The sequence below is a fragment of the Pinus tabuliformis genome, chromosome 8 (genome assembly GCF_031772625.1).
Source record: "Pinus tabuliformis cultivar Carrire ecotype Pingquan chromosome 8, CPIR1, whole genome shotgun sequence".
NCBI lineage: Eukaryota > Viridiplantae > Streptophyta > Pinopsida > Pinales > Pinaceae > Pinus > Pinus tabuliformis.
In genome coordinates this window covers 2,052,556,833-2,052,570,413 of record NC_142294.1, presented here as the reverse complement: position 1 = coordinate 2,052,570,413, position 13,581 = coordinate 2,052,556,833, and the positions used below count along the sequence as shown (strand labels likewise).

Genomic DNA, 13,581 nt, shown 5'->3' with positions numbered 1-13,581 from the left:
TGTTTAGCCGCTGCCGTTGCCTGAGCCATCTCCACCATCTCGGCCGCCACTTGTTCCATGGCCTTGGCCAGGAGATGCTTCAACACCCAGTAGGTGTGAAGAGCCCGGCAGTACAGGGTAAGCCTCCCTCGCGTGTTTCCAGGGTCTGGTAACTGCGACGACCATTCGTCCATTTCCGGGTCCGAAGGCTCCTCTAGAACCTTTTCCTCCATGACTTCAATGATATTCCGAATGTTGGGATTGGAATCCAAGTTATATGCTTGTTCTGCTTCAGTCAGAGCCGAATTGATAGTGCGGTGCCTACGTTTCCGCCTTGTCTGCCGCCTGGTACCTTCCGCATTGTCTGAGGATTGACGGGGCTGCCCTCTTCCTCTGTTCCCCTTCCGTTTCTGTCCTTCATTCTCCCTGTCTTGCTTCGGGTTTCGGCTACTCTGCCCCTTTTCGAAACGTTTTCCTCTGGTTTCCTCGCCCTGACTGAAATCCATTTCCTCCGAGCTCTCAATTTCAATTTTGACCCTTCCCTGATCCAAATTACGGTCCTCCGCTGGCTCCTTCTCCGGAATTCCTGTCTTGCCCCGGCTCTCTCCCATGCTTGCACGTCGAAGTCTCTGGTTCCTGGTTCTTTGCCAAATTGGCTCTTCCCGATCGCCCTTTCTATTACCTGTCATCCTACCTCTGCTGCCTCTAATAACCTTCTCGGCGCCTTTGATCTGATGATGGGAAATCGTTCCACTTCTCTTGTCACGTCTCCTCCGTATGATGATTTTGATTTTGAGAATCAGTTTTTGCTTTGGGCCTCGTCCCTGCCTTACGATCAACTCATTAATTGCTGAAGTCAGTGTATTTAGATCACCGTCCTTCTGCCCTCTCCTACTTGCCGCCAGATCGTGCCTCAACCTCCTGATGCCTCTCCACGCTTGAATGTAATTAACTTTGTTCCGCCTCATTATTGTCATTACCAATCAGCTATTTGAGACCATCCCATTTCGCCAGCTCAGCCTGATTATTCCAACTGTCATCAATACGGTCTAAGGGCTCTTTGCTACCCCAGTTCGCTAAGCAGTCAGTAGGCTTATTGCCTTCCCTTCTGACATGCGACGTTATTTTATATTCAACTTCTTTCAACAGCTCTTCTATATCCCGAACTAAGCTTGCATTTCTCCAGCTTGTGACTACCTTGTCCCATTTCTTCCCCTGGATTAGTTTTCTTATTGTATCCACTACTAAGGTGGAATCCCCTTCAATTTCTAACTTCCTATAACCAATTCTTCTGGCAATTTTGATCCCCTTATAAGCAGCCATGAATTCGGCCTCGTTGTTGGTCATTGTGCCTCCATATTCCGCATATATCCATTCTGTTCCCCCCTGTCTATTCCTGAAGATTCCGCCAAAACCCGCTGGTCCTGGGTTCCCCTTAGCAGCACCATCGAAATTGAGCTTCATAAATCCCTCAGGAGGTTTTCGATATATAACTTGACTTTGAATTGCCATAGGTTGTTGTTGTTGTTTTGTTTGCTGATAAATCATCCCTTGCTCTAAGTTCAGCTTCTTTAAAATTTCCGTCTCAGCCTCAGAGGTTTTCCAATCCTCCTCTGCCCACTTCTCCGCTAAGATTGATTCTCTGACTTGCTTTAAGGTCATCTTCCATACGTCCTCCGGGGTAGATGCTTTCCCTTTGAAAATACGGCTATTCCTCTCCTTCCACAAATTCCAGACATTAAAGCCTGCTATCATACTCCATGCTCTTCCAACTATTTTACTTTGAAACTTGCCTTCCCCCCATTCTACAAGGGTTTGAATTATGTCTCGCTGGTTCCTTTCAGAGGAAGAGAATAAATTTCTCGTTTTTTCCCATTGGAGTTGGGCTACCTGACATCCATTGAGGAGGTGTTCCTGATCTTCTTCCCCCTCATTACATAGACAGCATCTTGAAGGTCCTGAGAATCCTCTTTTTTGAATTCTATCCCAGGTTAAAATCCGTTTCCTGCCTACCAACCATGCAAACAATTTTATTTTGGGCCACCATTTTGTTTTCCATAGCTGTTTCCATTGTTGATCTTCCTCCCCCTGCTCTAGCTGCGTTTGGATTTTGTAGGCTTCTTTTATAGTAAATATTCCTTTTGTTTCTTTGCCCCATCGGAGAATGTCTCTGCCTTCTCTCTTTTTTATTCTTCTCGAGTCTATTTCCTTTTTAAAGATGGTTTTCTGTTCTTCTGTAGTGTTCCTTTTCCATTCCTCCAGAGGTTTCCAGCTTCGCCATTCCCCATCTGCTTGTTCTTCAGTCCAGTAGTCTTTAACTGTAATGAGGTTTCTCTCCATTCCTGCTCTGTACATTTCCTGCATTTCTTGTTTATTTATCAGCTTTTCCCTCTGCTGCCAGGCTTCGTCCCAGAATTTCGCAATCTGTCCCCCTCTGATCTCCCAGAATATATGTTTATCTATTAAATCCCTATTTTGAGTGGTTAGATTCCAGATATCTGATCCTCGGGGCACCCCTTGCTCCCTAAGGATGTCTTTCGGGGTGAGAGGCATATGATATTTTGATGTCCAAATTTCTTTCCAGAGGTCTGGCCCCCCTTGCATCCATCTCCATCTTAGTTTGGCAACGAGCACCTGATTTAAGGTCCATGGGTCCCTGAGGCCTAAACCACCTTTCTCCTTCGGTCGAGTGAGACTATTCCAGGAGCAAAGGGCCCACTTCTTTTGCTGCTTCGGGCCCCCCCACAGGAATTTTCTATAAATCTCCACCAATTTATTACATATTCCCTTAGGAGCAGCCATCACAGATAATGAATATATTGGGATTGCTTGGATGGTAGCTTTCAATAGCACTACCCTAGCCGCCAAATTCAGAGCATGAAAAGTCCAGTTGTCCAGCCTTTTTGTGATCTTCTCCAGGATATACCTCCAATTTCCTAGTTTTCGGGAGGATGAATCTAACATAGTTCCTAAGTATTTGGTAGGGAGATCTCCTTTCCGGTACCCCAGTACCCGAGTTAGATGATTTTTAATGGGCTCCACAGTATTGAAGAAAAAGGTTCTGGATTTCTCATTATTAATCTCCATCCCTGCTCCCTCCATAAATATCTCAAGAATTTTCCTTATCCTTTTCACTTCTTTCAGAGTTGCTCTGCAGTATATCATAATGTCATCAACGAATTGTTGATGTGTAACTGTTGTTTGATTTCCCCATAATCTGAGGCCTTGAATTTTCCTATCTCTTAATTCTTTTTTAAAGTAGCGACCTAATCCTTCTGCTGCAATTATAAAGAGGAAGGGGGAGAGGGGATCCCCTTGTCGGAGACCTCTAGTTGCATTGAAAGTTGAGGATGGAGCCCCATTCAGCAAAATAGAGAAGTTCGGAGTAGAGATCATACTCAGGACCCAATTCACCCACCGATCACAGAAACCAAAAGCTTTAAGGATCGTTTCTAAATATTTCCAGCTAAGCCTGTCATAAGCTTTTGAGAGGTCTAATTTGATTAGCATGCCTCTCTCTTTTTTCGTTTTCAAAGAATGAATTACTTCCTGAGCTACAACTAAACCATCCAAGATCTGCCTCCCCTCCACAAAACCGGTTTGCTCAGGGGAGATGATGCTTGGAAGGATCGATTTCAATCTCTGCGCTACAACTGAGGCCACTATTTTGTAGATGACGTTGCATAGGGCTATAGGGCGAAAGCCTTCAGCTTGATCAGCCTGGTTTGTTTTAGGAATAAGGGTCAGCAGGGTTGAGTTTAATCCAGGCCAAATTTTTTGATTTATTCTGGCCTCCTCTACAACTTCTAACACTTCTCCAGCTAGAAAATGCCACCCAGCTTGAAAAAATTCAACTGTGTACCCATCCGGACCAGGAGCTTTGTTCCTTTTCATATTTTTGACTATATCTTCCACTTCTTCCATTGTAATTCTTCTCATTAGGGCCAAGTTTTGGTCTCTTGTTACCATATTCGGTATTTCTCTACTTATCTTAGATATTGCCTCTGATCTATCTGTTTGTGGTTCTCTCAGAATATTTTTGAAATGATTTACCAGCTCTTTTTCTATTTCTTCATGTTGTATAATTCTGTGCCCCTCTTGATTTCTTAATGAGAAGATTCTGTTCCTTTGTCTATGTTGAACCATCGCCCTATGGAAGAACTTGGTATTCCTCTCTCCCTCCCTTAGCCATTGCACCCTTGATTTCTGCTTCCATAAAATCTCTTCTTGTTTTCTTCTTTCTTCAAGCTGGTTTAGTATAATACCTTCTTCTTTTGTTCTCTCCTCTTGTATGCCTTCTATGATGTCTAGTTGCTGCAGTTCTTCCATTTTTTGTTCTAACCTGTTCTTTTCTTCCATGATATTACCAAATTCTTCTTTATTCCACTTCTTCAGCTTATTTTTCAATTCCTTCAGTTTGAGCTGGAAAGTATGCATCTTGTTCTTTCCTCTTACAGTGCTCTCCTTCCACCAGCCCTCTAATTTTTCCATCAGACCTTCATTTCTTAGCCAAAATGCTTCGAATCTGAAAGGCTTATTTGCGGGTCTTTGCTTCAGGTCAATTTCTAGTTTAATCGGCCAATGATCTGAACCAGCTACCGGTAGGATAGTTGCTTCGATGAAAACATCCTTCATCATTATTTGTTCTGAGATTAAGAATCTATCAAGGCGGGAGGCTATTTGATTCACTCCACCCCTTCGGTTGTTCCAAGTATGCATTCCATTAATGGTTTGAATATCAATCAACTTTTGTTCTCTTATCATATCTCCAAATTGCTCTCCTTCCTTTTCCATTCTCCTGATTCCTCCTCGTTTTTCCCCTGGGCCTTTGATTAGATTGAAATCCCCTCCTATGATCCATTGCTTACCTGGGATTAGGCATCGGAGCGCTTTTAGATTTTGTAAAAAGTTTTCCTTCTCATTTTGGATGTGTGGTCCGTATACACCTGTTATAAAAACCTCCTCTGTCGTTCCTACAATGCTTGCTTTACCTGTTAGGATTCGGGGGAAGCTCATCCAATTACTGAAATGAACTTCCTCTGGGTTCCATAGAATGACCAGACCGCCTGCGCTCCCGGTGGCATCTTGTCCCATTATTTCATATCTACTCTTATTTCTATTCAAAATTTCCTGCATTTTCTCGGAACTTATTTTTGTCTCTTGTAAAATCATTATACTTGGCTTTTCTTTTTTCATTCTCTCATTCAGATATCTTTGTTTGCCTCTGCTGTTGAGGCCTCTGATGTTCCAGGTTGTAATTATCATCTTAACAATTTTGTGGGGGATAGGAATACCTCCGATAGGGGTATCACTCTTCCAGAGCTGACAAGTCCTTCTCCTACATCTTGTATCACTTCATTTAAAGTTTTTCTTCCTCTTTTTTTCCCCGCCTTGCCAGAGCTGCTCACTCCTATTTTCTGTGTTTCCTGTTTTTCCGTGTTTTGATTTTCCTTATCTTCTGTTACTCCTTTTTTTTCTTTATACCTTTGGAAAGCTTCCTTATACCTCTGTTTTTGTTCCTCTGGTATGAATCTTTCGTCTATCCTTTTCCATTCTTGTAAGAGTTTTGCCATCACCTGTTCTTCTTCTTCTCCTTTTGTTTTCTGAGGGTCTATCTCCATTTCTCCTAACTCCTCCTGAGTTTCTTCTTCGGATTCTACCCTCTGATCCCTTTTCGTTTTCTCTGTTTCTTTGTCAGCGTTTTCCTCTGCTACCTCCATTTCTTCTATCTCTTCTTCTTCACTTGCTTCGGTTTCCTGCCCCTCTTCCTGTAGTACTTGGAACTTGTTTGGGGATTCTGTTTTCTGAATTTCTTTCTGTGTTCTCCTCTGACCTTGATTATTTCCTCTTCTTCTCCTTCGTTGAACTTCTTGGAAATTCTCTTCATCCTTTTCAGTTTTCCTTAGTCCATATCTTCTTTCATTTTCTGCATCTCTTTCCTTTTCTGCTAGCGTAATGGGGCATTCTCTGAGTAGGTGGCCATACTCATGGCATCTTCTACAGCGGAATGGAATGTGTTCATAGTCTAGAGTCTGGTTCCATAACTCATCATGATACTCCAGTTCTATTGAGTCTGGAAGGGGTTCAGTGATATTCATGTACACACATATTCTAGCAAATGTGGTGTATTTTCCTCTCTTGGTTGATTCTGCCACTTTCACAAAGGAGCCAATTGAATTTCCAATTCCTTTGAGGATCTCTGGGTCCCAAAATTCTGAAGGTAGGCCAAACAGCCTGATCCAAACCGGGGCCGCTAGTATTTTTTCCTTGTCTGGATTATAACACTCTACCCAGTCTCGCATGAACAGTCCTGCATTGTTCATGAAATAAGGTTGTTCCTCAAAGATCCTGCTCTTATCTTCTAAATTTGAGAATATGACAGTGAAAAACCCCTTCGCCCCCAGCTTGACTTCAACATGTCCTTTTGGTTTCCATTTCTGTTGGATCCATCTCATGAGATTTTTCTCGTTCGGCCAGTATCCTATAAACTTACAGATCAGAGCATAATCTCTCATGTAACTTCTATAGTTTTCTAGTCTATTAGGCGGGATTACAAACCTGGGTTTGTTCGTCGCCCTTGGAAGACATTTGCTTGGTATGCCCGATCTCCTTTGTGCTCCAGCAGCTGAAGTTTCTCCCTCATTCTTCCGTTCTTCCGCGTTCTGTCTTTCCTTTCGAGCCTCTCCTGTTATTACCTCTTTGTAGGAGGGGATCTCTCCCCTCCCATGCTCCGTTCCCATTATTTCCGGTCAGAACCTGCTACCGTTAGTTCTCCGTTTGTTTGCCTCCAGATAAAAACTTGTTTGCAGAGGTCAACTTTGGATTTGTCCTCCTGCACCACCCAGGGTCCTCCCTTCCCTGCGCTCTTCTGCGACCTGACAGGGTCCTAGCCTGCACTGCCGCCAGAGTGCATCAGGAGCGTCAGCGAAACCCTAGCTCAGCTCCCGCCATCCATTTTCATTCTCATCTCATGAGCTTCTTATCAAACACAATTTCAATTGCAATTTTTTGTTGCTTTAGGTAACTGATTTTCACATTCAATTGTATGAAATTTCTTAGGTGTATTTATTTCAAATTTTCCCTCTCCTTTATGGGATATAAATTTGCAACATTGAAAATCAATGAAATCTCAATATCATTTTGAAGGTCAATTTCAAAATATTGTTGGACTTAGTGTTGTCATTGATGAAAACTAGTGTCATTGATGTCATAGGGTAATTTAAAGGGAAAAGATCATTGAGTATGATAGTTCGATGACTTGAAAGATCACATCAAATGATGACCAAGTGACTCGATGTTTATTGAATTTTTGTTGAAGATATTATGCTCAAATGAATATATAGATCATATGGTTGGATAGTCCTCTCTGAGACCTTTCCAATGATATATCACTCTTGGTCAAACTCTTCTAGACTAGAAGATATGTTAGTTTGAATGTCCATATTGAAGAAAAATGGTGAAAACGAGACAAACCCAAAAATCATTAAAGGTTGAGCAAGTTCTAAAGTGGGTGTTTGTTTCCTTGGGAAATCGATGGTGGTTGGAACTCAACTTGGATGAAGTTTAGCCAATTAACATTTGTGAATTTTTGGGCAGATCTAATGGTCAAGAATGAACTATGTCTTAACGAGCAGTGGATTATGTGCAAACTTGCACAAAAGTTAATAGACGTAACCCCCTTCCATGTTGATGTGTAACGCATACCTACGGGTGAACCAATCTTGAAGTGACACTTGGTAGGTGTAGGAGGACCTTGTATTTGGATGCCAAGTGGCCCCTTAGCACTGACGTGACACTATGATGTGGGTGCACATGTTGTAGCATAGTGGTATGGGGAAGCACAAGATTGGCTCACCATGATAATGGGGACATAATGACGTGGTAGCCTAGTGATGACATGGACATGATGATGTGGCAACACAATCATGATGTGGTAGCATGACAAGGTGCCATATGGCATGTTGATTCGGAAATTTTTCGTGGCTGATGGGGAAGAATTTGGGTGATATGTGGCACCACGTAGAGAGTCCCATGTGGTTGTAGTGACATCATCTTGACATTAGCACAAATTTTACCATGGATCCCTTGGAAAAAGTCACAGTGTGATGGGGTTCATTCTCCAAAAATCAAACATGTGTTACCTGATGTTAAAATTTACATCTCCATTCACTTAAACATGGGTGAGCCAGCACAAATATATAAATGTGTTTTGGTGTGGTGCCAAATGGGGTGTGGTGAGTATCAATTAATCTATAAGATAGGGTAAGGCCCAAGGGCTTAATTGGCATTTTCGGTTTTATTCTATTTGGTAAGGAATTGTTGGCATATTTGTTATGTTTCAAGGCATGAAGGCATTGTTGTCACATTTATTTCATTCTACGGCCCGAAGACACTATTGGAATATTGGTTTCGTTCTAACGCCCATAGAAACTATTGGCATGGTGGTTTTTTCTATATGGTGATGCCCGTAGAGAGGTTGGCATATTAGTTTCACTTTGTATGGTGATTCCTAAAGGCACATTGATGCAATCATTTTTCTTTGTATGGTGATGCCTAAAGGAATCATTGCCATAGTGGTTTTGCTTTGTATGGTGATGTGTGAAGGCATGTCAATGCAGTGGCTTTGCTATGTATGGTAATGCCCAAAGGGACATTGGCACAATGGTTTTTGCTCTATATGGTGATTCTCGAAGGAACGTTGGCACAATAGTTTCACTCTATAAGGTGATTCCCTAGGGAACGTTGGTGTATTCTATATGGTGGATCTCGAAGGCACTTTAGCATACTAGTGAGACCCGAAGGAACGATGTCATAGTTTGTTTGGCGAGGGATGAAGGATGTTGATATATTGGTTAAATTATGTATTGTGAAGCCTGAAGGCATGTTGACTTATTGGTTCCATTCTATATAATGAAGCCCAAAGCCACATTGGCTATTATTTTTGTTCAAGTTTGGTTTGACATATGACATACTTTGAAGGCTTATTCTTTTATCTGTTGTGTGTGGAGCATGATTGTTCAGAGGTCTTTGTCTCAGACGGATGTATACCCCAGGAAGTTTTGTACACCCCTCCACACGGGGGGGACTCGTCCCGCCCGCGGGGTTCCATCCCCCCGGCTGGGGGGTCCGGGGGCCAGCGGTCCCCCGGCGGGGGCTTGGGGGCAGCGCCCCCAAAGCCAAAAAATAAATGTAAAATTGCCTTGTAAAAGTATAGTAATTTCTAGTCAAACTGGGCCGTTCATTAGGCGGATGATCTGACGGTAGAACTTATGTTTAGTTTAGGGTTTTTTTTGCCCTAGAAGGCAACCCCTCTCTTTGTATGAGGGCATTGTATTTGAGGCTGTGTGATAGATGTGTATTCTGTGAGCGAGAAACAAAGAGCTAAGACTGTGAGAGAAAACAGAGGATATTACAGCGGATTTGCTGTAGGTTGTGTCTCTTCATTTTGCTGGATAATAGAAAGGAATGACTGGCTGTTCGGGGTGGACGTAGCCCAAACTGGGTGAACCATGTATATCTGTGTCTCTCTTGTTTTATGTGTTTTCTGTGTTTATATTTATGCAATATTTTATATGTTCCAATCCTCCGTAATAAATAATTTTCTAACATTATCATGACATCATTATGTGGATAGCTAACTATTGTTGAGATTTTCGTTTGTGTGTGTTAGATTGGTGGATTGATTAGGTTTTTTAGTGGAGGTCATGATGTTGAGTCTTGTAGTACTGACCAAAAATTTGTTTGAAGTGGGAAAATAGGCATGACAAACGGTGCAATTTTTCGAACTTGTAAAAGTGAATTTTGTAGAATCATAACAATGCATTCTATCCAGCATACCCTAAAAAGTGCATTTTGTTGATAGCTTAATTTTTATTATGTTTTGGGGTGTTTTTGAAGTAAAAATTAATTTATGAAAAATTATATCTCGAGAGAATATTTTTTTGATATGATAAGGTCACATGAAGTGTCATGAGGACATATTTTTGATGTCTAGAAGCTATATTTCTCTTCTTGTTATATTTTGGGCTTTTAAGTAGTTTTTGTCTTGATGATAAGAATGGGAATTGAAGAAGGTGATATGGTTGTGGATTGACGAATACATCGTGATTGCACAAATATGAATTGAGTTATGATAGGGTATTATTATTGAGGCTTGCAGATTAAATTTGAAAGATTGTGAAAAGTGGTCCACTACAGGTTGAAGAAGGAGGTGGATGCCTCCATCAAGTTGGTGCCTCAATAAAGTTGGATCTTAATGCAAGTCATTGTTTACATATTATCAAGGTTGGTGCCTCAATTAGGTTGTAGCCTTTAAGAGATTGATGCCTACAAATATATTTTGGGTTTGGTTCCTAAAGTAGTTTGGTGGCTACAAATATTTTTGGGGGTTGGTTCCTGCAAGCTGATGTAGTTAAATATTGAAGAAGATAAAAATAATTTTGGTTTTCTCCTGCAAGGGTTTTGTTAAAAGTGTTGTATGCTTCCAATAGTAAGGGTCTCCCACGTGTGATGTCCCAACTAGATCTCACACCATTTGGAATAGGAGCCCCATCTGGGAATTCAACCCAACCATCATCATCCTTAGAGATTTACCTTGGCCGCAATTATCAACATAAGAGATCATACACAGACTTTGAGATAAGTAACTGAGTTTACACTATGAAGCATATAATTGGAATGTATATAAGGTTATTTGAAAAACATAGTAGAAAGAGTCATCCTTTCAGATAAAGTTAATATTATTATTCTAGTAAAGACACACGGGAGCATAGAAATAATTGTTAGTCAACATGCGAAATAGATCACATAGTAACAACGACCATGAAAAGAAATAACAACACACATTCAACAATATATACACCAAATCCAACAAAATATTTCATTTTCTTTAGTTTGTATGAACACAAACATATACCACAAACACTAAAAGAATAGTCTTACAATATCCACAATACATGCATGAAAGTCCATCGACTCTAAGAGCTTCAAATATTAAGTGAATATTCCAAGTACACAATTTCAATGATGCAACACTAGCCCTAATAATGGAACATTAATACACCACTTGCTCCTCCAAAGAATGATCTTCTCTCCCATGCCAAGCTAGATAAGCCAAGGTGAAAAGTCCCTTTTCTTGAGGCATGAGGATTTCTTTATAAAAATTGAGGTGATTTGCTATAGCAATATTTTAACTAAACTAATCCATTTTCTATAGTTAGTGTGAAGGAGGAAAATTTTATCCTAAGACCGTATAATAGCCCTGTTGAAAATTCCATGTAATAAAATTTAATAAAGGAAAAATAATAACCAAGGATGCTGGGACACTTATTCCAAGCTGAATGTTGGGAAAAATCCTAGTGATGGGGATCACTTGTGATTGTTTATGGCTAAGGAAATTGGCAAAGGCAATGGCTAAGCTTTGGAAAGGCAAAATGGAAATTTTGGCACACTTATTTATTAAAATAATGGATATTAGGAGAAAAATGAGGTGAAACATCACAGGTTTCATGTGAAGAGGAAATTGAAGGAAAATAAATAAAATAGAGGCCTCATTGATAAAAAGGCTTCTGAGGATCAGTTGGTAACCCTTTTCAGTTATGTTTTGGAGCTCTCTCATTATTCTCTCTCTCTCTCATACACTTGAAGACTTAGAGTTTTCTTGGAGCACCCTTAGTGGGTGTGGTATACTTGGATTCTTGGAGCAAGAAGGCAAAGGAAGAGCAGGAAGCATAAGAGGGAATCAAGATCAACATCTACATAATATTTGCTTGCAGGTACCGAGTTGCATCTATGATTTCTTCACTAGTTTTGGCACGCATGGAATATGCATGTGGATTCTTGGTTTTGATCTATCATTGGCATGGAGGATGGACGAGATTGACATTGGATTTCCCAGCCTTTCCATTTCCTAGATAGCCATGGTGATTGTTGATTTATTTTCATTGTTGCATTTTTTGTTGGTTCTCATGTTTCCCTAGCTTGGGTTGAGTTATTAGTCCCATAGCCTTGGTTGGACAAATGCTCTAGAGCCCTAGGACAACTTGGGTTGAGTTACTAGTCACATAGCCTTGGTTGGACAAACGCTCTAGAGTGCTTGGTGGGTTGAGTTACTACTCTTGGAGCCTTGGTTGGAAAAAAACTCTGGAGCCTGATAAATGCTATGGGTTGAGTTACTAGTCCTAGTGCCTTGGTTGGACAAATGATCTGGTGCGCTGGAAAGCTTGGATAGAGACCAATTCGATAATGGTTTTGGAATGTCGGACCATGAGGTGGAACCACTATTTGATGGGTTGAGATGGTGTTGAGGCCTCAAAAATCACTGCATCAACATTAGGGAAAACCACCCGGTCCAGACCTTAAAGGTAGCTCCTTTTCCGTTTGGTGTGGTGGCTCCGACTGGATATAATGGAACCAGTTTCCCAATGATTTGTAAATAGGATGTGTTATCACTCAGAACTAAAAATTTGATGCATATAATTTTCTATCCTAGCCCGATGACAAAGGTCCTTGTTAGTTCAGTTTCATTTTAATTTTCTTTCCCTAGGATTTGGAGTTTTAAAGAGTTTCTTAATTCAAGTCATTCTCAACTCCAATCGGTTCTCCTCCACCCATCATTGTTCTATAACCACATCTTGTCTTATCTGAGTCACCGTGTCTTTAGTAATTTCCCAGCATAATTCCCATTCGCCAGTTTCGCAGCGCAATCATGATTAGGCAGTTTCACAGTGCAATCATGATTAAGCAATTTCGTAGCGCGTCATGATTAGGCAGTTTCACAGCGCATCATTAAAATTTAAAACTAACAGCGCTGCGAAATCATGGATTCGTGCATTCCGCAGCGAATCTTTCCCGAAATGTCAAGTCCGTTAGGTGAGTCATCAGTCATGTCCTCTCATGTCAGCTCACGTACCTCTCTTATCACGTTTGAATGCTCATTGCCACTATCACCACCACTAGATCTGTTGATATGCACGAAGTATCATTCCCAAGAAATTTTACCGTGCATAAACCTTAATGATGGCCGTAAGTTCTGCATGAGTGACAAATCTGCAAGATTATGTATTGAAATATTTTAAATAAGAAGAATTTAAATTTCAAGCGAGGCTGATAATCAAGCGAGGCTGACAATCAAGCGAGGCTGAATTAAAAAAAAAGCTAAATCACAACTTCAACCGGAGCTGTTAGTCTTTGTGTGCGATGTTTTGGAAGAATCCATGGAGAAAAAAGAGCACAGATCCAGCAAATGTCTAAGGACTGAACCTGAGGGCTTGGATATAACGCTGAGAGATGAAGGGGTGAAGAAAGCATTTAAAAACGCCGGGTGTTGGAACTTTTGCAAAAGGCTACAAGGAGGGCATGCACAGGTAACCAAAGAATTTGCACTAAACTTCACTGGTTTGAATTCAAAGGTAGCCATGTTAGAAGTGCAAGTTTCTCCAGAAGCGATATCTGCTGTGACAGAGATCCCAAGAGGACAAGAGGAATGGTTTAAAAATTTCAAATTTGACATGAATCCTTGTAAGGAGTTTTTAAAAGATGCATATGTAAATGAAGATTTAACTAAGGCAGTGCCCAGGAATTATCTCAAGGAACATTATGCTC

General features: G+C 41.0%; 1 protein-coding gene across 1 annotated transcript; it reads right to left on the bottom strand.

The window, feature by feature from the left end:
- Window positions 1-966: 966 nt before the first annotated feature.
- LOC149244709 (uncharacterized) lies at window positions 967-5,073 on the bottom strand. Its single transcript, XM_089371621.1, has 2 exons — window positions 4,245-5,073; window positions 967-3,800 (listed from the first exon to the last, which is right to left on the bottom strand). Exons 1-2 carry the CDS (start codon window positions 5,071-5,073, stop codon window positions 967-969), a joined length of 3,663 nt encoding a protein of 1,220 aa, XP_089227747.1.
- Window positions 5,074-13,581: the final 8,508 nt, after the last annotated feature.

Excerpts from the sequence above, each read along its gene's own strand:
- LOC149244709 (XM_089371621.1), bottom strand. The coding sequence starts at position 5,073 with ATGGGACAAGATGCCACCGGGAGCGCAGGCGGTCTGGTCATTCTATGG. Across the intron at positions 3,801-4,244 it reads GGAGAGAACAAAAGAAGAAG|CTGGAGAAGTGTTAGAAGTT; the intron begins GTATTATACTAA and ends GGCATTTTCTAG.